The 26,373-nt window shown below is 55.9% G+C and overlaps 1 protein-coding gene across 1 annotated transcript in view; it reads left to right on the forward strand.

The window, feature by feature from the left end:
• Positions 1-530: 530 nt before the first annotated feature.
• The window catches only part of CAMKK1 (calcium/calmodulin dependent protein kinase kinase 1), a gene marked incomplete at both ends in the record, with an annotated part of 47,070 nt that continues 21,227 nt past the window's right edge, over positions 531-26,373 (forward strand). Inside the window, 8 exons of the mRNA XM_084299983.1 lie at positions 531-974; positions 7,909-7,956; positions 9,009-9,062; positions 14,135-14,186; positions 14,700-14,833; positions 15,385-15,421; positions 17,123-17,144; positions 18,609-18,697. Coding sequence (XP_084156109.1) covers positions 531-974; positions 7,909-7,956; positions 9,009-9,062; positions 14,135-14,186; positions 14,700-14,833; positions 15,385-15,421; positions 17,123-17,144; positions 18,609-18,697 — 880 coding nt within the window. The remainder of the gene's footprint in view (positions 975-7,908; positions 7,957-9,008; positions 9,063-14,134; positions 14,187-14,699; positions 14,834-15,384; positions 15,422-17,122; positions 17,145-18,608; positions 18,698-26,373) is intronic.

Genomic DNA, 26,373 nt, shown 5'->3' on the forward strand with positions numbered 1-26,373 from the left:
TTCCAGGCAGCTCTGTGACACCGCGGGGCCACACAGGGCAGCGGAGCCTGCTGGGGAGCCCTACATGGCTGTGGACCGGGTGTGCTGCGTGCTGCCTTTGGCCGCGTACCAGCAGCTCTTGTCCCCTGTAAGTAAGAATTGGAGAGGCCATCAGGCTGACCCTTTCCCCTTGGCTGGGGAGAAGCTGCACTTCCCCTTACTGTAAACGCGGGCTGCCCCGCTGGAGCTGCAGAAGTTGTCTCTGTCGGCGTGTCACACAGATAAAATCTCAGCCTTATCGCTCGTGGAAGTTCCTGCAGGCAGCGCAGTGCTCGGCCCTGCCTCTCCTGGGTGGCACCGCTCGCACCTCGCCTGCCCCGCTGGGGGAAGGAGCCGGGGGCTGCCTCGGCTGTGTCTGCTGGGCGCTGTTAGCGCCGTTACCTCTCTGTGCTTCCTTCCAGGTGCCCTGTGGAGCTGCTCCTCGTGCCGCATGCTGCCGGTGAGTGCTGCCATCACCGCTCTGCGCAGCGCTGCCTGAGCCGGGCCTGGCGATGGGGGACTCCCCGACCAGGGGCACGGGCACGCACTGCCCGGACACGCAGCTGGAGCTGGCAGAGCGCGTCGCAGCCATCGCTGTGGCCGTTAGCCCGGATAGAAGTGACCAAAACGGTGAGGACAACGCTGAAGAAAACGACACGGTCTTCACTGAAAACATGAAGGACATCCAGAGAAACGGAGTCAGCGCTGACGTGGGCGCGAAGGAGTTCCTGCCCTCCCAACGGCCGGACGATGCTCACTGGAGGCACGGTTCCAAGAGACCTCTGGCTAGACCTGTCCTGTCCAGCAGGAAGCTGTCTCTCCAGGAAAGATCGTCGGGAGGTTACTTGGCATCGAGCAACTCCCCGGGTTTCGGTGCTTACGCCACGGGGCCGTCACCGCGGATAATGAGGAGACCAACGATCGAGTCCAACCGCGTCTCCATCTCGGATGCTGAGGTAGGCACGTTGCGTGTTCTGCCCCTAACTGCTGGGGGAAGCTGTACCTGCTCACGGCAGCCTGTAGTCTTTTGAAGCAGGAAATCTGAAAGCAGCCTTTATTTAAGGGGAAAAAATCCCTGAAAACAGGGATTATGCTGGCTTGAAATCGCTGGGCACCTTTACATCCATCCCCACACCTCACACGTGGCTTCTTCAGCCCTCGTGGGGCTGGGACCCCTGGTGTGAGGGGGCCGGGCCCCCTGCTGTGTAGCAGTAGCGTGCAGGAGCCCCGGGAGGCTGCTCAGAGAAAGGGCTGTGGCCAAACAGATTTGCTTTGTGTCCCTGCAGCGCGCGCCCTTTGGGGGTTTATCAGTCAAGGCAGCTTTGCCGCTGGTATTTTATGGATTTAAGCTTCTGGAGATTATGTATCTCCTATTATGTTTTGCCATTATTGAGTGCCTGATTTAATTTTATAAAGAGCTTAAATGCACTGGTGTTTCCTGCTCCTGTCAGGATTTTCTCTTGTCTCGGAAGCGTTCGCACGGCTTTGTAAGAGCAGAGGCAGCTGCGGGCCGCGGCCCCGTCCTTCCGAGGGGTTGCTGTGCTGGCTGCGGCCCCCCCAGGCCCTGTCCTGCAGATGGAACTGAAACTTCAGCACGGCTTCCTTGGGAACTCAGGGGTGATAGAACTGGAGAAAATGGGCATTGCTTGAAGTAAAAATGTGAAGTTGTACCAGTTGGGAGGATTTTTTACAGAGGGAATGGGCAGCCTGGTGCCCGGCGTTGCTCTCGGGTGCTGCCACACCGCTGCAGTGCTCGTGGGTGCTGTGATGCCCCCCCTGTGATGCCTAAATCCCACTGTGGGTCCTGCTCTGTGTCCTCAGCAGCCAAAATCACCGGAATTGAGACCCGGAGCCTAACACAGGTGGCTTAGTGCTTCCTTCCTGCAGGCAGGTGATTTCCCCGTACGTCTGAGATGAAATCGGCCACTGCCCACTGGGAACGTTTGCAAGTCACAGTAGCTGGGAGGTGGGTGATGGCTGGGAAGTGGATTTCTGCCTGAGATGAGCTGCAGAGATTGCAGCTCCTCTGACGACAGCCCTGAGCTTTAATAAAAGGGACGGGAGGGCGAGGAGCCAGCTCCTGGGAGCGGCCGTGAGCGCTGTGCTGGAGCTCCCCTGCTGCGGTGCTTGGCTGTGCCGGCAGCGGGGCTTGTCCGAGATCTGCTTCCAAGTATCTGCAGTCCAGGGCGAGTCTAGCACGCTCCAGGCTGAGAGGAAATTGAAAATGCTCCGTCTCCTTGCACAGCATTCACATCTCAGGGAGCGATCGTTGCTGCCTTGGGACGGGGATGCTCGGTTAGAAATGCGGGTGCGGAGCCTGCATCCCCCAGCAGTCAGGCAGCTCTGCTTTTACAGGTCACTTTGCTGTGACTGTTTGGAGCCTCGCTCCAGTGCAGAGGAGATGCTCAGCAGTGCCGTGCTTGTCAGAAGCCATCGCTCCTGCTAACGGGGAGCGCTGCAGCAGCGGGTGGAGGGGAGGCTGGGCAAGAGCGGTGCGAGGTGGCACTCGCTCCCCCAGCAGGGCCCTCAGGAGCAGCTTGTGGGACTGGGATCTGTACCCTGTGAGAAACAGCAAGAGGACTGGGAAGATGCACACTTGGTGAGAAGGTTCAGAAGTCTGAGGCTGACCACTCACTAGTGAAAAAAAAGCATGAAATTTGTGCCTGCAAGAGCAGCACCCAGCCTGCCCGCAGCCCAGCTCCAGCAGCCGCTGTGCCACCCGCCAGGTGCTGCTGAGAGCACGGTGCCCGTTCTGGGGCTGGGGGATGCCCTGGCAGTCCAAACACGAGCTGCACGGCTGGCTGAGATGCAGCAGGAACTCGGAAGAGAAACGAGGAGCAGATTTTAGGTTGCTCCATGCATTTCTTTGGTGCCTTGGTTGCGAGCTGTAAGCGGAGCCTCGCATGTGAGCTGGGAGGAACAAGCAGAGCCAGGAGATGGAGCAGAGCTTGTGAGAGCCACTGGGGACAAAGCGTTGGGGTTTTCAGCCCTATGGGGAATAAAATAACCCTGTGGTGAGTAACAACAGCAGCTGCTGCTAAGCACACTGTGATTCTGTGCCATCCCTTGATCGTTTTGCTGTGTTTCCCGGTGGCTCCCAGCTTCTGGAGCCGAACTGGGCTCTGTCCCCGTCCCCTGCTGCCAGCCCCAACCTCAGGGGGCTGCTTGTGTCGGGGCTGCTGGGCTGGTGGGCTTGAAGCAGACCCAGGGCTTGTTGCCTGGTACAGACAGCTCACGCTTCGCCGAGCAGAGCCACCAATTAGCTAATTGCCCCGGGACGAGGTGTTGGCAGCTGCTGGTTTCTTGCAGCCGCTGCCGATGAGCCTGCAGCTGCTGTAGGAACTTGGCAAGGGATGGAACTGGTCCTGCTGTCCCGGCAGCGGGGCTGTGCGTTGATTAACCCAATCTGCCCCAGCTCTCTGAAAATGGAGCCGCAATTTTCAAAGCACGGGGCGTGAGGCAGCTTCCCTGCTTGGTTCCCTCCTGTCTTAGGCTCTCGGTGGCCCATCCATCCTCCTGCGGGGAGTGCCCGTGAGGCCGGCAGGATTTTTCCTTGCTTTTCTCCTCCTCGGATGAGCCCGGCCCTCTTGTGTCCCAGGAAAAGGATGAGAGCCTGCAAACGAGTTCATACAGCCCTACAGGATCTTGTAGGTCCCCCTACGACCCCATCACCCCGTCTGACAGAGCGTGGCCCACCTAGGGTAGGTTTGGGTGCTGCCTGCTGGGAGCGTGTGTTGGAAGGTGCAGTGCTGCTGTTTTATTCGGCCATCCCAAAGCAACCTTCTGAGGCAGCTGAGAGACCTTCCATTTGGTGAGCAGCCAGCCAGAGCTAGAAATGCCTTTTTTCAGACTTTCTCCCCAGACCTGCCTACGCTGTCAGTTGCTTTATCCTCCTCCAGTCTCTGCTGAGCTCTCTGTCCTCTCTTCACACGTTCCCTTCTCTCCCCTGGATCCGTCCTGGCAGCCTGGCGTGGTTCTCCCAGCCCTGGCAGCCCGGCGGTGTCTGTGCCGGGGCTCAGCAGCTCGTCCTGCAGCTCCCCGCTGTGCTGTTGGCCCCGCGTCCTCAGGCAGGAGCACAGAGTACAAAAAGGGAATTTTCCTGCACTCCAAGTCCACAGCTCGCCCCAGAGGCACAGAACATAAATCACTGCCCCGTCCTTCCTTCCCTTGCCTTTCCACATTTTTTTTTTTGCGGGCCTGCTGCCTGCTTGGCTGACTCACCCAGGCCTCCCCTCAAGTCCCAGGAGCAGCCAGATTTTCTCCACCAGGTTGTGATTTCCTTGCTGGGCACCCAAATAGCCCCCTGAGGGGCTGGGGCAGCCATGGGACCAGGGTTTCGGCATGGCTGGCCTCCCTGTGCAGCCCCACAAGTCCCCGGCCTCGTTTCTCGCAGAGGTCTGGCTGCGGGGCTCAAGCTGCGGCTCTCTCAAAAAGATGAAGGCACTTGGGGAACATTCCTGCAAAGGAGAATCCCCCCCGGACGCTGCTAATTGCTTTTCCTAGGGCTAATTAACCTTTATTTAAAAGTTACATTTCCAATTTGCCTAAAGCTCGGTCTTAAGGGTGTAGGGTGGAGAGGAGGAGAAAGCCCGAAGGCAGAGCTGCGGCGGGGCCGCCTCTGTCCCGCTGGGCTCGCAGGGGCTGGGGAAGCTCAGCTGCCAGGAGGCTGAGCCCAGCCTGGTGCTGAGCTTCAGCATCGTGCTGCCTGCGAGCCCTGTGCTTCTTTTGGGGCACGTTTCAAACCTGCCTTTCCCACCTCCATGGGCTCCCCGTGCATCCTGCTCTGTCCCTTAGCAGCTTTCTGATTTGTCTTGGTTGCTGCCCCCAGTGCCCCGTCTGGTTTGTGTTTTCACCTCGGCTGTTTTAGGACTGCTTTCGCTTCCCCCTCCAGCCGGGATGATTTTAAAGCCGTGTTGTCATCATTAGCGGCTCGTAGTTCCCAGTTTTCCTTCCCGTGTTTCTCTCTGAAGCGTGTCTTGATGGAACTCAGCTGCTTGAATTCGGCTTCTTTTAAGGACAGACTTTTTCCCGGTATCTGTATGTGCGGCCAGCCTAACCCTTTCTGAAGATGCCGTCCTTTGGGCATTAGCCCTGCCTCTTCCTTCCCACTCCCCCTCAGTGGGCAGCGAAGGCTCAGTTCTGTTTCTTGGGGTTTGTCACAGCGCTGGCAACAGCGGATTCATGGATTAGGCCCAAACTCTGGCCTTTACCTTGCTTTGTGACCTTGTGATTGATTTTTGTCTTCTCTGTAGCTTTGACCTCCCCTCCTTCTCCTGAGCAATACCTTGGACACGCAGTGGAAGGGGGCACCTTGCTTTTAAGGTGGAACAATTCCTGCACACCGAGGTGGGCACCGTGCACTAATTCACCCATGGCCTTCATTAAAATTTAATTTTGTTCACTCTTTTTGTAGCTGCCAGCGGTTGCAGTTACAGGGCCGTGATGCAGTCAGCAGGGCCGTACGATGCTCTCTCTAGGAACACTTGGCCCAGAGGTAGGAGTTGGTGTCTGATAAGGACATGGTACAACTGTCCTGCTCCCTGCAGGAGCCCAAACACCAGTAACAACGCTGCCAGTCCGCAGTGACACGTGGCAGGAGTCACCAGGGCTGTCAGCTATGGACTTCCTGAAAGAAGGACATTAAAAAAAAAAGGTAAAAAGCAGCTGTAATGTGGTTTGGGTTTTGCTGAGTGGAGCTCCAAGTGCCTAGAGCCTGGCAGCAGGCAGAGGCAGCCTGGCAGCGGGTGTGGGTCCAGTGGGGATTGCTGCAGAGCTCGGGGGCCGTGCTGCAGGGCCGTGTCCTGCCAGCAGCCTGCCCTTGGATGAGGCCAAACACGGGGCAAGCAGGCCAGGAGCCATCACCAGAAACTGCTGCTGCTTAGTGGGTGAAAATCATCCCAGCACCAAGCACAGCCCCAGGCCGGGAGGTGAATCTGCTGCCTGGGGCAGCTGTCCCCTGTGTGTCCCTACCCGGGGTGCTGCAGGCCCCTAAAATTCACCGGGCCTTTCCTGCTCCGCACGTCTCGGTGGCGTTGTGCTTTGCGCCTTGTCTTCTGCTGGTCCCACTCTTGCTGCTTCAAGTTCTGATGGATTGGGTTTTGCCTTTGGAAAGATTTTATAAGCTTTGCTAGCGGTGGAGTTAATGCACTGCTGCGGCTCCATTACTCACTGCTGCCTCTTTCTCCCTGTCAGGGCGGTGGAAAAAAAACTTCCTTCGCTGGAAACGAGATGAAGATTTAAATCACTGCCTGTATTCCTGACAAGGTGCTGCTTGCAAGCTTAGAAAGTCATCATTTCCCCGGTTCTTCATTTCCTTCACTGCGATGATGGCTTGCTCTGGAAGGGCTTTGTGCTTCGTGGGGGGGAAATGCCCCCATTGCTGCCTGCTGCACCCGCAACAGAGCGGGGCGGTGGTGGTGGAGGGCACGGGGCTGTGCCACCTGCCCCTTCTGATGTGTGCTGGGGGTGCCTGGCATCCCTGCTGCTGTCCCGCTGCTGCTGCTGTAGGCTCCAGGGGTATCTTGAGGCTTGGCTGAACGTTTGCAGAAGGGTGAGCCTGGGGCATCTGTTTTCCCCTCTCCTGAGGGATGGGGCTTGGTGGTGCTCCGGGGTATGAAGGGCGATGCCTCTGCACCCCCTGGGCTCAGCTCCTCAGTGCCCGGTGCCCTGGCTGTGGGCTCCGTGCTGCTACGTGCCCCGTGTGGGGCAGGCTTGTGGAAATACAGGTGCTTGGGCTCCAGCAGAACGGGATCTCGCCTGAATTTTAGGAGGAGCTCTGCCAGGGCGCAATGGATTTCGCAGGGTTTCTTTTCTTGTTTTTCTGTGAGGCCGACAAACCCACAGCAGTGTGGCGGTGCCGTAAATAATTCTGTGCCTCAACATCTCCTCCTTCCGCTACGAGCTGCTGAAAGGGCAGCCTGACCTTCAGAGCCAGGGAAGGCAGGGGAAATTGAGCCTTTACTACCAACGTGTGTGTCAGGGCTTTGGTTGTACCCACAGAACATAGCCCCGTGGGCTCAGCTAAACGGTGCCAAGGCACAGCCCGGCTGCCGACAAGCGGGTAGCAGGAGGAGATGCTTGAAGGAAATCGATGGAGCCGAGCAGACACAGAGCAAGCTCCTGGCCTGGGCTGACTCCTCGGCACCCAGTGGGCTGAGCTCTGTGGCCTCCAGTGCCTGGAGCTGGTTGGCACCTTGTCTTCAGTGTAGGGATTCCTCAGCCATGGCTGATCTCCCCGCTGGTGGTGCTTTTTAACTCGTTCATGTCTCAGCTGCCGCAGCATCGTGCAGCAGAGAGCTGCAGGGGGTCACCCAGCACCAGCACAAAGCCTGATTTCTGTCTTGTATTTAATGAGGACGGAGGGGTCAGCCCCAAGCGCAACGAAGCTGCAGAGCTCTCGCTACCTCGGTGGAAAAAAAAAAGCATCTTCCTTTAGGTAGTGCAGTGCTAAAGGGAGCCGTGGATTTAGCACGTGCATCAATTTTTAGCAGTGCATTAATTACAACCCTGCCAAGGCCATCAGCCTGCATCCACCACCCATCAGCCTCCCGAAGCTGTGGAGCTCGGTGGCTTGCAAACCGAGACCAGGCCTGCTTCGGGGGGCTTTTATTTCAGTACTGTCGGCTGAGGGCAATCTGTTGTTCTTGAGTTGCGTTGCAGAGGAGCGTGACTGCGTTTTCCTCTCAAAGAGCAGCCCCTGATTCACCTGGGCCCTCCGTGTGCAGCTCTGTCCTCAGCTGCCAGCAGTGCTGTGCTGGTAGGGGAACGGGGAGCGGTTGGAGTGAGCCTCAGTCTTCCATTGTTCAGCACGCTGCCTCTGCTTGGTACCGAATCCAACTCTGTCATTTTCTTTTACCGATACCCTAATTTTCTTCTCCTTTTGATCCGCAGGACTGCGTGCAGTTAAACCAGTACAAGCTGCAGAGTGAAATCGGCAAGGTACGTTCCTGGAGCCTGCTTCTCGCAGGGACCTGCGTGCACACATAGGTACGGGTGGGAAGTCTGTGCCAGCCCCAGGGATCTTACTGGTCAGCCCTTCGGAAACCCGCGTTTGTTTTCTTTGGGGCTTTTATGTTTGTCTGTTTGCCTTGTTGGTTCCAGCAAGTTTTGTTCAAGGTCAAAGTGGAACCACTTCCTCGGAATCTACATTTGTTTTCCTTCCCCCTGGAGGTGGTTACGTTGGTTTTCTTCCAAGGGATTTGCTTACCGAATGTGACACTAAGTGCCTGTGGGCATAAATACAGCCCAACAAGGGGGAAAATAAAAATAAAAAATCAGGGCAGGTGTTTGGTCCTCGCCAGGACTGGTTTAAGTTTTTAATTCTGTGAACGAGCTGCTGGTTTAGTCGTAGCCCCTGGTTCAAAGACACAGAAGGCTCAGAAGAGATTCCTCCAAAGTTATTTGGAGGTCTGGGCTGGTGAGCAGCAGCTCAGACCCCTGAAGACCCCAGACTCCTTCAGCCTGACTGAAGGAGTGCGAGGTGTTCCCCCAGCAGCAGGCATGCTCCTGCCCCCTTCCCTGCACCCTGAGGTTAGCAGGGGGCCTGCGGGCCTGGATCAGCTGGGCGGCTTGTCCACCTCCCGTGGGGCCTGGACCTTGGTCCCAGCACCCCGTGAGGTCAGGAGCGGTGTTGTGAGGGCTGTGGTGGTCGTCCCACTGCTTTATCCTACGGGCAGCTGTCGGGGTGATGCCTTGCCACAGTCTCCTGCTGAAAATGGACTTGTGCCGGAAAGCTGTCCGGGCAAAGTTTCCAACCTTGCACCAGAAATCATCAGCTGAAATGATTCGATCTCCTCCCTCCCTGTTTTTGACTTGAGACGGGCAGGAGGTGATGAGCTAGCACACCCCTCCTCCTCCAGGCATTACTGATCCTCAGCAAGTGCCCGTGGTGCCACCAGGGCTGCCGTGACGTGCCGGGTGGTGCTGTGCCAGCCTCGAGCAGCAAGGAGGCAAGGTGCTGAGCTGACGGTGCCACTTGTTTTTATTTCTAGGGCTCCTACGGTGTCGTAAAGCTGGCCTACAACGAGAACGATGACAAGTACTACGTGAGTGTCTCTGCTTTGCTCACTGCTGCTGCCGCTGCTCCTCATTCCCTGCTGCACCCCTGGGAGCCGCATCCCCCTTGTGCTGCTTTTAGCAGATGCATTTCTCATCTGGGCAGCACGCAAGGCACCAAACCTCCCCGTGGGGCACAGAGCAACGTGCTGCTGGCTGCGCACCTGCCTGCACGCACACACGGCGAGAGGAAAACGGGGTGGGCTGCGTTATGCAACACGCAGGGACCTCGGAGGCAGGCTGCAGAAGCGTGCTGCTGAGCTGTCCTGACATTGCTGGCTGTGAAGCAGGTCACCTGGAAGCAGAGGCGTGTGTGGGCGGTGGGGTGCAGCACCTGCTGTGCGTCGCAGGCTCAGCCCACAGCGAGCTCGCCTGTCTCCTGAGGACACCGGAGGGTTCAGCAGAACGATGCTGAGCAGTGCCTGGCTCTGCGGGGTCTCACCCCCCTTGCAGGATGCCTCCCCACGCACTGGACGGGGCTGCAGGTGTCGGATGCAGTGCAGAGAGTGCTTCTGAATGCTTTCCTGAGCTGAAGCCAGAGTTGAAGGGCTTGGGCTTCAGAAGGGCTGCTTACACAGAAGGCTCCTCATCTGTCAGTCCCATTTCAGAGGCAGGCAAATCCGAAAGGTCCCAGCTGGGGTTCAGTGTGTCGGGGCTGGGGCCAGCACGCGGCCGTGCTGCTCTCCCTGCTGCGATGGAGCAGCCTCGGGGTGGGAAGGGGCCCATCAGGGTGCCTGGGCACACTTGTGCACTGCTGCCTGCCCCAGGTCACAGCCGTGGGGCTGGCAGTGACTGCAGGCAGCCCCGCTGTTCCCCAGCTGGTTTTTCCCCCAGCCCTTGGATTTACAGGTGATGGGGGGGCTGGGGGGCAGTTGCGTGCCTGTCTGTAGCCCTTCTGTGCTAGCATCCGGCGTGACACTGCAGGAGGAACACCGTGAAACGAGGGATGGAAGAGATGAGACAAAAATCTGGAAGGGGTGCCCTGAAGCTGGCCCAGCAGAGGAGGCGCAGTCAGTATGGCTCTGTGATTCTTTCCATCCCCGGTGCCTTCCAGGCTGACTCACCCAGCGCCCTGGAGCGCTGCTGTTTCCACCAGCTCCCTTCCTCTGCTGCCCTCCCACTGCTCCCTCTGGTGCCTGGAGCGACACGGCTTTGCCCTGCTTCTGTCTGTGCCCTCGGCCTGCCCAGGGTGAGCAGCACGGAGCAGCTCATCACGTCCCCTTTATTGCTGTGCTCACCTTTTTTTTCTTGGAAAATCGTGACCTGTGCGTTTTGGCATCGACTTTTGGTGGTGGGAGTCACAGTGCTGCTGAGAGGGGCAGGGCAGCCCTCCCACTGCAGGAGGGGAGCGTGGGTGCTGCCTCTCCTGGTGGTTTGGATGCCGGTTAACACCAGGGATGCAGATGGAGCTGCTCAAATCAAAGCCAAAAGTGAAAGCCTGCGTCCAGGCTAGCCTGACGCGTGTTAGTTAATCCCTGCTTAATCTCCATTTCTTCTTCTAATCTCGACACACACTCCAAAGCTACTGCAGCCGCAGTGCCTCCCGTGTCAGGGTGCTTCTTTGTCAGCCTCGCCGCCCGTTTTGCTGCCCAGTTTGTGCCCTGTGATCCACCCCAACCCTCTTCTTGTGGGGTCGAGGCAGGGGCTGGGGCAGCCTGCAGCAGGGACCTGCAGCCACCTGCATTTCGTTGCTGTGCACATAAGCAGAAGGGAGGGGAGAGGGCAGACGGCTGCCCTGCAGGGGACAGGCTGCGATGCTGATGCCTGAATTTTGTGTGTGCGCTCATCTGTCAGCTGGGGCAGTGCTGGAAGGCAGTAACAGCTAACGAGAGGAGATCAGGCCTCGGCTGGCATTTGGTCAGCAGCCCCACTGGTTGATTCACGTGGCACGAGGCCAGGACGCTGCTGCCTGCTTTATTTTCCAAGCAAGCATGCTGAGATAAAAAGGAGCCAAACTTTAAAGCTGAATAAATGATTCTGGGGTATAATTCAGAGCGTGACACCCCGATCCGTGCTGAGGCACTTTGCTAGTTCTTTGCTTAACTGCAGAACTTGGAGGTACCACGGATTGAATTTAGCTCCTGACGAAGTGAGTGGAAAGATTTCTCTTGCTTTAATGAGTTTTAGGTCTGGCCTAGACCTAGGAAAAACTCCCATTGCCACATCTGGGAAAAACGTAGATGGGCTGCATTTATCCTGTGGGCTGTCTGACCTTCCGTTACTGATCAGAAAGTGCTTCCAGGAGCTGCTGGGAAGCTGCTGATTTACACCAGTGGATGCAGGGAACACAGCCTGGGGGAATGGAGCAGCCAGCACTGGGTATGTGACTGGTGCCCCCTTCGAGGAGGAGCCCCCTGGGCGGCAGAGCTGGCTCCTGGAGCAGAGCCCCCGCCACGGCGCTGGATTCTGGCTGCTGGGGAGCGCGAAGGAGCCACAGCAGCGCCTGCAAGGCTCTGCCAAGGAGCTCGTCACAGCTGGAAAGGTTTCGGTGTCACAGTTTGCAGGAGATGCTTCGACAGTGAGTAGGGGAAAAAAGGCCAAAAAAAAAACGACAAAAAAAGCCAAGCTCTGCGAAAGAGCAGCAAATAAAAAGCGAAGGCAAACGTGTCCAGGCAGAGAGGGAGTTGGGAGTCATTGTGCTGATGGAATTTGATTCTGCCATGCCTCAGGTCATGGCTCCTTCCTCTTTCCAATCTCTAAATCAGCTCACAGAGCAGAGTGGTTATGATGGACATTTGTTACGCTGGTTCTGGACAAAAGCAATAGCATGGGAGCTTGTCAGGGAGTTTCCATTTTTTTCCTCTTTTAATCCGGTTTCCTAAGAAACAAGATTTATGTGCTCATGCACTCTGCCTGCCTCCATCTCCCAACCTTTGCATCGAAGGCTGTTTTCTACCAAGTGGCATTGCTGGGGACAAGTTCCTCCCAGGCTGATGAGCCCAGAGAGCTGAACAAAGTGCTACAGCCAAGGAAGAGTGGCCAGCAGCCAGCCTTCAGCCTTGCCAGCCCCTGGAGAGCTGGGATGGGGAGGACGGATGGGAAGGCACAGCTCCTGTGTTCCTCACCCTCTCACATACCTGCCAGCTCTGCTGCAGTGCGCTCAGGACCAGGGAAATCATTTCTGACTCACTCTCACAGCCCGTGCCCTTCAGTAGCAAGGAGCTGGATTGCTCAGCATTAAAGGGGGAGCCAGATTCTGGGGGCCTGGTGGCTGAGCCTCTCTGGTTTAGGCTTTTCTTTACCCACACAGCATCTCTCTTGTGAGCTCCAAGCTGCAGGGTGCTAGGAGGGAGAGCAGGAGCCTGAGCTAAGAAAGGCACATGGAGAAGGGCACGGGGTTCCTGCTGCCTCTCGGAGGGCAATGCCACGGGCTGTGTCCATGTGTCACTCAGAAGGAAAGTGGGCACAGGGCACGTGTGGGGAAGTCTCCGAGGCTCCCTGTTTCCCTGAGGAAGCCGAAGCAATGCTTACCAGTGCGAGGGGAACATCCCTCGGCCTGGCTCTGAGCTGATTCTTTATCAGGAAGGCATCAGCTGAGTAATTAGCTCTGCCTGCCACTGGAAATGTCGCTGGCACTTTGAGGCTGGGAGCCCAGAGGAGCAGTTTGCTGAGCAGCCCTGTGCCTGCCCCTTCTGTGCAGCCACAATTAGCAGGGAAGCCTCGCCCCGCCAGCTCCTGCTGTAATTAGTGAAGCTCCTCTGCTGTGTGTGCTCATCTCTGCTCCTCTGGCAGTTCAGAGCCTCTGCCCTGCGGCACGACGCAGTTTGTTTCTGTCTGGAAGTGCAGGGGACAGGTCCTCCTCTGATCCAGCCCTGCTCGCGTGGTGGCAGCTACCCAGGCTTTGGAGGTGGTGTGAGCACGTCCAGAGCTCTTGTGCCCTCCGTTTCTGGCCACAAAAGCAATTTGTGTCGTCGTTAGTGCCCCTCTCTGTCCCTTTTGCTGCCTTCCCCCCTTCCCAGAGCCTGCCCCAGGGCGGATGCAGCCGTAGCCGGGCGTTGGTTCAGCTCCTGGGGCTGGATTCCCCACAGCGTGGTGCAGCCGGGAGCTTCCTGCAGCAAACTGCATCTTCTGCTTCTTGTTTCTCTGAACTCCGTTGCCAGAGGGCAGACAAGACCCAGGTGGCCAGGGCAGCAAGAGCAGCTCCAGGGAGCTCCCCAAAACGTCTCGCTGACCTGCCCCTGCTGCGTGCATTAAATAGGGGCAGCGTGCGCAGCCTGCCCCCGTGGCATTCGTGCACAGTTCCTTGGCATTTGACCGTGTCCTGTGGGAGTCCTTAGCTAATTGTATCTCACAGGGCTCACCCTGCTGGGAACGAGGGGTTTGGATGCTTAATTAACGGGAGTAATCACCCCTGCAAGGGGATGGAGCCGTGCCCTGACATGCTGCTCTCCTGGGCCCTGTGGGGCTGTGGGAGTAGCCCTTGGAAATTTGTTAGTGCTCAGGGAGCTGGGGGCACAGCAGTGGGGCATGCTGCACATCCTCTGCATGGCTCTGGGACGGTGAGGAAGGCCTTACGGGGCAAAAAAAGGTCTGTGAGAATGCACGAGGCCCCACGCAGAGCTGGGTTAGGGGCCGTGTCCTCACCTACCCCAAGTGTGTGCTGTAGGATGAAGGGATGGTAGTGGCGTGGCTGTGATGCTCCAGCTCTTTGGCTTCGTAGACCTTCTGGCGAAGCAAAACATCAGGTGGAGTAGCCTGGAAGCTGCTCCGACCTGCAGCACGGCCATCGCACCATCCAAAAAGCCAGGTCTGTAAAGCTCTGCGAGAGGAGCACACCCTTTCCCTTGAGCTGTGGCCCGGAGCGCAGAAATCGGGCTCATTTTCTTGGGTCCAAATTAAAATAAATCAAACCCAGTTATTTTTTCCATGGGAAAAAAGATAAAGGCGCTGCTGTTCGCTTCATTTCGGAAGGCCTGTGGCAGGGTGTGCCTGCGGTGGCCGCCTCTAACCAGGAGCCTTCTGCCCTGAGCCGAGGGCAGAGCCGAGCCAGCCCCGGCCTCACAGCACCGAGCGTTTGGGGGCTCCCAGCTGGTTTTAACTCTGCTTTTTCCTCTTCCTCCAGGCCATGAAAGTCCTCTCCAAGAAGAAGCTCCTGAAGCAGTACGGATTTCCACGTGGGTATCTCACCCTTGGAGGCCTGCTGCCCTCAGCCAGGCACAGCGCTGCCTGCCGGGGCTGTGGGACGAAAGCTCCCCGAGGAGCTGGGGGCTGCTTAAAGTGCAGTAGTGAAAGGCCAGGCACGGATAAATTCAAAGCACTCCGTAATTAGGTTCCTGGCTTTGATTTTCAGAGTCTTTGAAGTGCTGGCTCGTCCCCGTTCGCCACCTCTGAAGCCTGACAAAGTGCTGGGAGCTGGGCAGGGCAGGGCAGGGCAGGGCCCCTCCTCCCAGGGGCTCTTCTGCCCCCTTGGGACCCGGCCCCGGTGGCAGACAGACCAGGCTGGGCAGCCAGCAGGAGCTGCTCTCAGTGTGGCTTGGCAATCCCTCTTCAGGGTGGGGACTGCAACGCTTTGGGGTGGTAATAGGGTGATGAGATCTTCCCCTGCAGCTGGGAAATCCTGCAGGGGGGCAGCAGCTGCTCTCTCCTGCATGCCAAGTGACTTCCTGACTCTGTTCTCACATCCGCAGGTCGGCCTCCTCCTAGAGGGTCTAAAGCATCCACCGGAGAGCAGCCAAAGCCGATGGCACCGCTGGACAGAGTCTATCAGGAAATAGCCATATTAAAGAAACTGGACCACGTCAACATCGTTAAGCTGATAGAGGTGAGCTACTGCCGCAGCCTACGCCGCACTGAAACAGATCTGGTTTGTCTTGTGGCAAGAGGACGCTTCTCCAACTGCTCCTACTGCAGCCAAAATTGTTTTAAAACGGGCGTTCAACAGCTAGGTTGGTGATTTTGAGTAAGATCACAGAGATGTGTACGACAAACTGACACACTTTGGTGCTGTGCTGAGTGAAGGCAGCTGGGTGAGCTGGTGGAAACAGCAGCAAGCTCTGAGCAGACAGGCCTGGGAAGGTGCACACATGCCACGCTTCGTTTCTGGTTTTGATAATGGCTGAACTCAGACCAGGATAAGCAGTTTCTACAAATATTGGTGGAAACCCTTTTTTTTCCTGGTGACAGGAAAATTCATGTCCTCCAACACCGTGCCCCCCTCTCAGGAACCTCTAAATATCAGCACAAGTCTTCCTTAATGCTCTGCAGCTCAGCACAGCACACAGGGAGCAGTAAAATGTTGTTTGATTAAAAACGACTCTTTCCCTGCTGTTTTCTTACTCCCCTCTCCCCTTCTCTCTCTGTTACCAATTGCAGGTCCTCGATGATCCTGCAGAGGACAACTTGTACATGGGTACGTGAGTCCTTACAGGCTAACAGAACCGTCCGGGCTTTAGACCTAGTGGTGCAAGTAACTCGTGCTGGGACTCGGGGTCAGTACCAGGAGGAAACTTGTACCAACTTGAGCAGAGGTATTTCTTCTGAACAGTTAAACACCTGTAAGGGCAGCTGAACTGGCAGGGCTACAGAGCTGCACGCGTCCCCTTAACATTATGGCACTACAAAGGTGTGACCGCAGCTCTGCCCTCCCCTCTGTGTATGCCAGAGCCAGGAGAGAAGGGAAAAGTGCAGGAGAGCTTCTTGTTCTCTCAGTCTGAGGTCCATCTCTCTGAACTCCTGTACGCTGTGGGTATTGGTGGTGACTGAAGAAAGCTGTCTCAGGATGTTCCCTGTGCCCCCTGCAGACACGCTCACCTCCTGATGAGCCTTGAGACCTTCTTAGCCTAATCCTTGCCCTGGCTGTCCCGATGGAAGGTCGCAGCTGACTCTGCATTTATGCCAGGGGTGGGAAAGTGCCCTCCATCCTGTCTTCCTCTCCCTAAAACCTTGGGGGTGCCCCGATTTGGGCAAAACCCCCAGGGACAGGCCTGGGAGCATCTAGGGTGCAGAGCTGCTGAGATGAAGACGTCCGCCCTTGTTAAATCTCTGCTCACCAGTAGCGTTCCCTGATGAGACAGGCTTAAAGGCTGCTTCTCGTGAAATAATTATGGGATGCTTTTTAAGCTGCTTCTGCAAGGCATCTCTGCCTAGCAAGTGAAGCCGTTTGCCTCCGAAGGGCCAGCCTTCCCTGCTGCTGGAGCCCCGTAGCCCTGGTGTGGTGCTGGGTGCTTTTGGCTTCTGCAGGGCAGGAGCTGGGTGCCATTAAGTGTCTGCTTCAGTTTGTAGAAGGGGGCAGAGCTTCCTCAGCCAGCCTGCAGCTGACTCCCAAGGCAGTGTTCCCCTAACCACTGCTGTCATGCTCCCTGTGGTTTTGTACCCCAGCTTTTTGGGAGCTGAGCGGGGCAGGGGCTGCAGAGGAACGTTTCCCTTCCGAGGGAGCCAAGGGGCCCAGCCTGGGGCTAGGAGACCTCAAACATCTTCCTTGGTTTTCTGCAAGTTGCTTCATATCCTAGCATTGCTACCAATACTTGGTAAAACCCCATTGACCGCTGCCACGGGACCAGAAAAACCCCACATGGCCGGGGCAAGTCCCTATTTAACCCCTGCTCAGGCACACAAACCCACATGCCCTACAAGCCTCAACTGATGCCAATAAACCCTCTGCAATTGCCCCTGCCAGGGAGCATTTCCCTCTCTGATAGCGGTGTAGCTGTGCTGCTGAGTGACACAGCTGAAATGGAGCAACGTGTTCTTACAGCATCTCCTTTGGTATCAGCAATTTAGCAGAAATCTCACACCAAACGCCCTCCCCGGAGGGACTGAACGAGGCAGGGCTCAAACCAGCCAGGGCTGACACCGGGAACAGCAGAAGTGTGGTTGGTAAATTAGCACCCGCTGCCTCCCTGGCAGGAGGTGGGGAGATTTGTCTTTGAAGAGATGAATATTTTCATTTTGCATTCCCTGGTGTCCTTGTCATGTGGGAAGAAAGAAAGGTGAGGGAGATAAATTGATTTAGCAGGTAGGGGAAGGGATGTGTTTTCATAGGTGCTAAAATATGAATAAGCCCGGTTCTCGTTTCTGCGATTCATTCATGGTTTGATTTCCTTCCTTGCAGTGTTTGACCTCCTAAGGAAAGGGTAAGTAGTCCTCCTGGGAACGCTTTTGTTGAAATTTCTGGTGTTGACTGTCAGCTTCCTGGGTGAAACGGGGATTTCACAGTGGGGCAAAGGGCTGCCTGCAGGCAGGTGAGAGCAGAGCTCCAGCTGCAGTTGCCTTCGCACCCTTCTAGCCGGGGGGGAGATGCTGTGGGATGTAATGGGCTGGGAGGAAATGCCCTGCTGTCAGGCTTTGCTCCACAACATAAAGGTGGTGCCACACCCCTATTAGATGCCAGGGAGAAAAGCTTTTTTAGGGCATGCAGCACTGGGGTAGCAGCCCCGTCGCAGCTTCCTCTGACGTAGGGCTCAGAAGTTCCATCACCGTTCACTTTTGCCCCCTGCCTCACTTTGCCCCCAGCATGAATATATCACAGGAGGCTGTTTTGGGGGCACATTTCCACAGCAGGAGCAGGGATAAGGCAGCGGGAGTCCCCTCACCACCTCTTGCTGCACCTGGGCTGGGTCTGCAGCTCTGCGCTCACAGCAAGGTTGGGAGAGCTGAGCGTGGGGTGGGGGAGATCCCCCAAGGGCTTGTTTCTCTCTCTAGCCCCGTGAATGAGCCTCCTGCACGCTGCCAGCTCCGGCAGGTTGCTGGTGAGAGGCTCCCAGTCTCCCTGGTGACCGGGCTGCTGACTCTCCTGGAGGAGAGGGGGAGAAAAAACCTCCTGTAATCAGCCGGGGCCAGGGAACGTGCTGCCTGGCCGCTCACAGCCTGCCCGCCCCTAGCAGAAGGCAATTAGACCCCATTAGCAGCTCTGCCGGTCCTGCCGCTCACATCAGCAGCAGAAAAATGTGCAGGAGGAGGGAGGGAAGGCGGTGGTTAGAGAAAAGTGAATGGGAGATGGTCGTCTGCCAAAGGCAGCAGGGGGGCAGAGAGGTTACTGCAGGTTTTCTGCTGCTTGCTGAGGGGAAGAGCCTCAGAGCCGGGTTTTGGTGATGGGCTCTTCTTGGCCAGGGTTTGACGTGCAGGGACGGTGTCTGAGGAGCACTCGCTTACACCCACCTAGCCTGCTCAGTGGGCATGTGTCCAAATGCAAGGTCTGGGGTCAAGCTGCTGAGCAGAATTAACCCCGCGGCGCAGCGAAGCCCTGAGCTCCTGCTGCTCGGCTGCTGGGGGGCACAAGGTGCTGATGCGGGGACACCCAAAGGGAAGGGGGGAAGCTGCTGACCAGCAAGTTACTCCTGGTGTTAGTGAGGACCTCGTGGCTCACACCTCACAGGGCAGTGCGGGGCAAAACCCCACGGGCTCTCTGAGTCCCAGGAGCCCTCGGACCTCCCTGAGGGTCTGAAGCGGAGGGACCTCTCCTGGACCTTGATCCTGGACCTGCTGGGAGCCCATCCCTCACTGCTGGGGCCGAAATGATGCAGAATGAGCCTAAAACCCCAGCAGTGAGTGTTGCTGCCGTTTTGCAAAGGACTTACTGCCCTCCCTCCTCCCAACAGGCCTGTCATGGAGGTGCCCAGCGAGCAGCCCTTCAGCGAGGACCAGGCCCGGCTCTACTTCCGAGACATCGTCCTGGGCATCGAGTACTGTGAGTACCTCCAGCACTGATGGCCCTTCACAGAGCACGTGGGTCAGCCTCCTCCTGGGCCGGGGAGAAACCTCTCAGCACCAGGGGGCTGGCAAACGAGCCAGCCAGGTCCCCTCTGACTGCAGGTGCCAGCTGGTGGCCGTGCTCAGCTCAGGTTTGTCAGGCTGTATCACCGATGCCAGGAGCAGGCACTCCTTGGAAAGGACTTTGGGAAAACAGTGCCTTGCTTTTGTCTTTTTCTTATCTCTTTTTGGAGATAGACTTTGAAAGCAATGGCAGAGCTAGGAAGGAGGCGCTTGTAGTGACGTGGACTGAGTCAGGAGCTTCAGCCGGGACAAATCGCTGTGTCCAGCTTGGCAGGGGCAGCAGTCCCAGCAGCAGTGAGAGCTGGCTGGTGCTTCCCTCGTGCACCCTGACAGAGCTGCTGTGTCCGTGTAACCCCTCACGCTCTGCAGCAAGGGCTGCGAGGCTGCTGGATGGTGCCTTTTGCTCACTGCTGAGCTGCAAACCTTGTGCTGCAGGTTTCATAGGATCATTAGGGTTGGAAAATCATTAGGGTTTCATGTCTGGCCTTCTCTTGTGACCTGTGCGTGCAGTGGGAGGATGCCCATTAAGTTGCCGGGTGCTTTCTTTTCTATAAATAGGCCTCTGAGAGTAACACGTGCAGCAGAGCTGGGCGGTTATGGGTGCAGGACACGTCCCTACCACCCATGGGGTTGAGGGTCACAGAGCGTGGTGCTTTGTGGTCTGACTGCTGGCGTTACTCCCTTGCTGCTCCTAAACATTGCACTGCACATTCCCACTCCTTCTGAGCCTCAGTACAGGCATTGTGTGCAGGCCAGAAGGTACAGCTCTGATCCTCTGCTGGTCACCCACACTAGCCTAAACCTTCTTCCCCTTTTCCAGAAGAAGGTCCCTGTGTAGCACAGCCTCATGTGAGAGGTGTACCCACGAGTCGTCTGGGCTGCAGCCACAGCTCATGTTCCCGCTGGGCACGTTGTGGTGCTGGTGAACAGCACTCGGCATTTTTTGATTCTCCTGTCTTTGTTGTAGGTGGCTTTCCACAGTGTTTGGTGATCTCACCGTTGACTGGTTTCTCTGAACATTGGTGGACTAAAGAATTGGCCGTGGTTGGATGGCTGAGTAGGAGGAGGAAGAGCCAGTAGAGCTTTTCCAGAGGGAACTCTTGCCTCACAGATCTGTTAGCTTTCCAGAGGAGTCAGCACAAATGCAGATAAGGTGATCCTGTCACTACAACACACGTGAACAACCAAGCAGCTTTATGAGCTTCTGTTAACAGATCCAATCAGGAGAAACTAAGTCGTCTTGGCTGGCTGACCTCTTCTGGATTAATAACTAGTCAGATGATCAGGAAAGTAGGTACACGGTGGAGAGAGGTCACTAGTGCAGTTAAACTGGAATCCGTAATGTGGCCTGGGCTGTTCAATATGTTCCTAACGACCAGAAATAGGACGGAGTGCAATATGGGAGGCTGGTGACGATACCTCCTTGAGGATAGTCATCGTTAGAGCTGACGGGCGGGAGGATGCCGTGGTACTGAGTGCTGGTACGGTAAAATGGCAGATGAAAATCCATGCTGCTGAATGCAGGGTAATGTCTGAGGGGGAGAAACAGCACTAAAAATATGTACGTCGTGACGGGCTCCAAATGAGCTGTTCTCACTCAATCTTCATTCGGGAGAGTTCTCTTCAAAATGCCAGCCCATTACTTAGTGACAGTCACCAGAGCTAACGGGGTTTGGGGAATTTTGGGGAATGAAATAAAGAAGAAAACAGCAAATATCATTATGCAGTTGTTTGGATGTGTAAGAGCTCTTAAATACAAGCAGGGAATACCGTGAATGCCGTGTGCAGTTGTGCTCAGCCTGTCTCAGAAACCGCTCTCTAGAGCTGAGAATAGCACAGAAGGGGTGATCGGGTTTATCCCATACAGAGGGGTGAGATCAAAGCACTTCAGTTTTGAAAATTATCACAGGATACGTACGGGAGAGGCTTATAAAACCCTCTGTGTCAGGGAAGAGGTGAACACAGAATGAATCTTCTCTGACGGAAGAACCGAGGGGTAGCAAACAAAATAATTAGGCAGCAAGTTGAAAACAGAAGGAATTACTTTCATACAGCGGGTAATTAAACCCTGACATTTATTGCTAGATGAGACGGCAAGTGCCAGAACGGAACGGGCTCAGACGAGATGAGACAGCTCTGCAGGAGAAAGGAGAATCGAGGGCTGTTCCATGGGAGGATGCAGGCAGTTTGCCACTGGGAACACGGGTACTGTACGTGTGGCATCTGTCTTCATAAAGCTCTGCCCCCGGCTACTGACCCTGGCAGGAGACAGGGTGTTGGGGTGGGTGGGTGTTGGGGTGGGTGTTGGGGTGGGTGGGTGTTGGGGTGGGTGGGCCCCTGCTTTAGGGGGCTGCATCCTCAGCTCTCCTCCAGCAGCTTCTCTACACCATGCACAGGTTATTGCTGCGCTGACCCTAGGGGTAATTGTGGGGTAATTGTGGGGTAATTGTGCTGTGCCCAGCTCCCTGAAGCTGACCTAGGTTAGCTTGGCATCTCTCAGGCGTGGCAACTTTTAAAATATCTGGCTTACTTGCACGATTCTGGAGGCAAATCTGAAGTCAGGGCAGCCAGCAGGGAGGGCCGAGGCCGTTTAATCAAGCAGGTGTCGTCCCCAGTCAGTGAGCAGCATGTGAAGCGTGAAAGGCCGGCCGCTTGCAAGCCGGAGAGCTGTGCTGCATCCCGGTGTGCTTCGAGGTGAGAGGTTCTTCAGCTGGCTCAACCTCCGTAAATGCTTGTTTCTCTCACAAATGAGGGGGAATTATTTCCAATGTGCTTTCAAAGAGCCAGCATGCGGCTGCGTCGAACATGAAAGGAACAGTTTCTGCTGTCATGCCTCGGGCCATGTCTGCCTTCATTCTGCCAAATCTCAGGTGGCCCCTGCAAGCTCAGCAGCTCCCCAGAGTCGGAGCCAGCCCCTCGCTTTCCCAAGGCTTTCATTAAAGTGTTCAGCAGGTTTCAAACACCTGCAGGGAGCAAGACGAGCATGACGGACCTTGCCACAGCAGAGGAGGGGGGTTTGCAGTGCGCTGCTCCATCCCCACACTGAGATGCAGCACCACCTCACCTGGTTCATCTGACCTCACCGTGAGGTGGCTGGGAACGCAGTCACTGTTTGCTCTCCTGTGACAGGCCAGAAGCTCCCATGTGCTGAAAGCTGCCATAAACAGTCAGGTCATCTCAGGAAGTCAGTGGAAATGCATATATGAATGGGAATGGGGAGCTCAGGACTGCTTTGCAGTAGAGTTTGAAGGGCAAGGACTGCAGCTTTTTGGTTCTCATCAGTATTCACGCTATAGCAGAACCTGTGTGCCTCGGCAGGGAGATCCAGGCTGTGCTGTGCTGGATGCTGCTGGCGCCTGCAGTAGGCACCGGAAGAAAGTTTAGTTTAGAAGACAAGCCAAAAAAAAAAAGTTTGTGTTTCCTTAGGCAGGGAGGATGGATCTGGGCAATAAATTATAGGATGCCCAAGCACTCACAGCAACGGGAACAATGGGATGCTTCCTTTGGGGCTATTGAGTAAGCACTTACTTTATTAGCAAATGAAAGTTAAAAATGGTGTTGTCTCAGAACTGGTGGGTAAATGCACGGCAATTATTGTGTAATTACAGGGGGAAAGTGCACCGTTTGTGCACGCCGAAGGAGAAGTGTTGCCAGGCAATCTAGAGATTGCAAGGTAATTTTAATGTAAGCATACATAATTGTTAGGTAATTTGGGGGAGTCGATAACCATGCAGCTGCTAGAAGCTCGCAGGCGTCAGAGCAGCAAATGCAGCCTTGCTGGCTGGGTTTTTATTAAATTAGCAGCTGCAAAGTGGCTTCCTGTCAGAGCCTGCATTAATCCAGGCCGTGTGCGGTGCAGGGAAGTGGCTGCAGAGGCCAGGCAGGTGGGAAATGGGCGCTGGACTTCACAACTGCAGGGGGTGGTGCACAGTCACTGCCTGTCTGCAGGGAGCAGGCTGCTCGTGACGCTTGCCTGTTGGTTCAGCAGCCCTGGGGAGAAGCATCTGGAGGAGACGGGTCAGTGTGATGAGAGCAGGTGGGAAGTCTGTGGGTTGTAGGCTGCTGAGAGGCAGGGAGGGATGCCCCAAGCAGAGCCAGGCTTCTTGGGAAAGCCCCTCAGCCTGGGACGGCACAGGGCCACCTTGCTTTATCAGCTGGGCTTCTATTTGTAGTAGGTTTCATGCTAGGAAGTGCACTCTGCTTATAAACACGGCCTCAGCCTCATTGAACCATCGAGGTCTGAGAGGAGGGGAGGTGTGCCCACGTCAGTGTCCCTTCCTCCGGTCCCTAAGCTGCTGGGAAAATATTTTAAGCTGACGTGTGGTAACGTTGCCAGTTCACCTGCTGTGGTTTTGTGCGTGTCCTAAACCTGTGCTCTGTGCAGACTGCTTCAGGAGTCATTTAGGCACGTGCATGCTTTAATTCACATCCTAGTGAAACGGGGCCAAAAAGGAAAGTGCTCCTCCTCCTGCTGGCAAGACTTCCCCAGTACCGATGGTGCTGAAGGCACCCTCGTGAAGCGTGGAGGCAGTGTGTTGTAAGTGCCCCTGGAGTGGTAATTTAAGAACGTACTTAAGTGTTTTGGGTAGAAAAATTTTGCTGGATTATCCGTGTCGTTAAGTACAGCGTGTGCCTAAGTGGCTCTGAACTGGGGATCCATGCAGTTGCCTCCCTTCCCTCTTGTAACTTGCCTCTCGCAGTGCTTGTCTGGGGTTCTTTAAGCTTCAGTCTCCCTCCTGGAAAGGCAAATGTCGCGTTCCCAGTGAGACTCAGCAGGAATGGATGTGCTGGGAGGGGAGGAGTCCCTGGAGGAGTCACAGCCACGGCAGGAGTCAATTCCAAAGGCCGGACGGTGAGCGGGGAGCTCTGCAGGGCCGGGCAGCTGTACGGGGTCAGCCGAGGTGCCTTGCACCCAGACCCGTGCTCAGCCACAGCTGGGCTCCCCGCACCCGTGGCTCGGGCATTTCCTCAGCCAGAGATTGGTTTTTTATCTAACAGCCTGTGATGTTTTTTTTCCACTAATGTGTTCGGTCCCTTTTTAAGCTTGTGTAAATCTCCAGCATCTGCTACCTGCTTACACGCTGCGGGAAGCAGCCCCTTCCTGGCTCTGAGTCTGCTCCTGCAGGTTTCAGCTGGTACCAGGAGCGAACAGAAAGAATCTCGCCCTGCCCATGCCCCCCTGGTTTTATAGACCTCCATCACGTCTTGTGTCAGGGGTGTCTTTTGGGGGCTGCAGAGTCTTTATCTCTTCAACCAGTGTTGCAAAGCCAAGCGTCCTGCCAGCCCTTGAGCATCCATTAGGAAAAGCTAGCGATCCTGAGCCCCCCAGGCCTTATTAATGACAGCACTACGGAATTTCAGGGTTGTTTTCTACAGTAAACGTGGCTGAAAATGCTAACAAGGATTTACTGTCTCCCTCCCCCCATTAAAGCCTACAGTTTTCCCACACAAGGCCAGGTGTCCTGCTGTGCTCTGCTCACTGCTTTGCTCCCGATACCTTGGCTGTGGTGATAGCCAAATACAGGCTGCACTTCTTGAAGGCAGTGAAGTTTCCTTCTGGGCTGACTCAGGGTGACGGATATTTAAGAACCCCACGGGGAGTTTGCTGAAGTGTTTGGCGTGACGCCGCTGTGCTCTGGCAGCCGACCAGTGGAAGTACAGGTGAAGCATGTAATGGGAGGGTTTTCTGCCGTTGTTAGGCTGCTGTCTGCTGGCAAGAAATGTTTTTCTTGTTGTGAGCAGGCAGTTGGTTCACCACGAGGAGCAGACACCTGAAACTCTTCTCCAGCGGTGGGAGGTGGACGCTGAGCTGCAGGAGAGGTACGGGGGAGAAGTGATGAGAGGTGAGCCAGGGGTATCCCAGTTTGGGTTCAGGACTGGGACAGGAGTAGTTTTATTTAGTAGGAGCCTTTTGTTTAGTAAGGCATAAGAATAAGCAAACGGAAGGTCTGAGCCCAGCCCTGACAATAGCCAGGAGCAGCCACTTAGCGCAGAGCAAGCACGCAAGCTTGACCCAGGGGAAAACCCTGCTGACTCGCATAGTCAGGATGAAGCACAGAGGCCATCCCTTCTGCTATTTAGCTGCAAGCTAATTACTCCGTCTGGCTCATGAGGAGCTGAAGCAATTGCTGTCAGCGTGGCTGAGGGGAAGAAAAAAATATTTTCTCCCACGTTCTGTAGAAAAAGCACAATTTCCCTGCTGCCACTGTGCCTAGGGATGCTAAGGGTAGCAGTTCTGGGCCTGCGTGCAGAGGAATGCTTGTATGAGCGACTGGGTTCAAGGGAGGGTTGCATACACAGCTAGGGGCATCGGGAAGTTACCTCTCCAGGATCAGTTCTCTGCTGCACACCTGTACAAGTGCCTGGGAAGCTCCGGTCCCAGTGTGCTAAGCCTGGAGCAATAACGAGACGCCTGACACGCTGATCAAAGCCACCTGTCCTGAGATAAGACTCAATCTACTCAATCATCAATCTGTGCGTATAATTTCCATTATCTTAAAAGGAAAGTTAAGCAAATAAATCAGCAGCCAAGTAAACACAGGCTTCTGGCTTCTGAAGGATATTGACTGCAACGTGAGCCAGAGGTAGGGGCTATCAGGTGGCAGTGCTGTAGATGGGTTTGGGCTGTTTGGCTCTTGGCAGGGGTGAGCTCCTCAGGCCTTGTGTCGGCAAGGCCCAGCAGAGATTTGTTCCATCACCAACCCGTGATGGAGCTCCGGTGGGTTCCCAGCCTGCTCTGCTCTCCTGTGACCTCCCAGCGAGCTCCTTAACCCAGCTGTGCCTCCTTCCTGGGTGAGCTGGGGACCTGCTCCCTCCCCGTCCCTGCGTGGTGCCTGCACAGGTTGGTGCCCCCTTCACACCCAGCGTGTCGAGGGGCAGCTTCTGAGCTGCGGGGAGCTGGGTGTTGTGAGTGACACCACCAGGAGGGGGACAGGTTTGTGTTTTGTCACGGGCAGGGCAGCTCTGTCTAGATACAAACGTGCTGATGTGGTTAGAGGAGAGGTGTAAAGGCAGCCTGAGTGACCCCATAACACGCTGCCCCAGCTGGGAGGGCTGAGGATCCCTCCCTCAAACCAGCAGGGCACTGGGACTCATCCATCAGGCTCTACTTTAAAGGCCTTGGCCAGCAACACATTGCAGTGACAGAGGTTTGATGGATGCAGCAAGAGGCCAGTGGCAAAGTGGTGAATAGGGAAAATCAGACCCAGGATCCCCACCTGAGCCCCCAAACAGGACCCCTGAAATGAGCGGAGGGGGGGAAGGAAACAGCCCACTGCATCCATTCCCCTGGCTCTGTGCGGAGCTCTGCAGACAAGCCGGGAGGCTCGCCTCAAAGAGCAGCCTCTGGTTTAGGCTCTGGATCCTGCAGCAGCTTCCCTGGGAGGGTGTTAAATCATTTCTTTGCTCCAGGAGTGATGTGAGCGTAATACTAAGCAGATTCTGCAGTAGCACCATATGGGTTGCTCTTGCCCTTGGATGGGAACAGGATTCTGTTTCTAATCAAGTATAATTCAGCATCAGCCTCAGCAAATTGCAGGATGTGTCAGTGCATTGCAAAGTTTTATATATATAATTTGTAAATGGGCTTTT

Source organism: Netta rufina, assembly GCF_964035555.1.
Source record: "Netta rufina genome assembly, chromosome: 21".
Classification (NCBI taxonomy): Eukaryota; Metazoa; Chordata; class Aves; order Anseriformes; family Anatidae; genus Netta; species Netta rufina.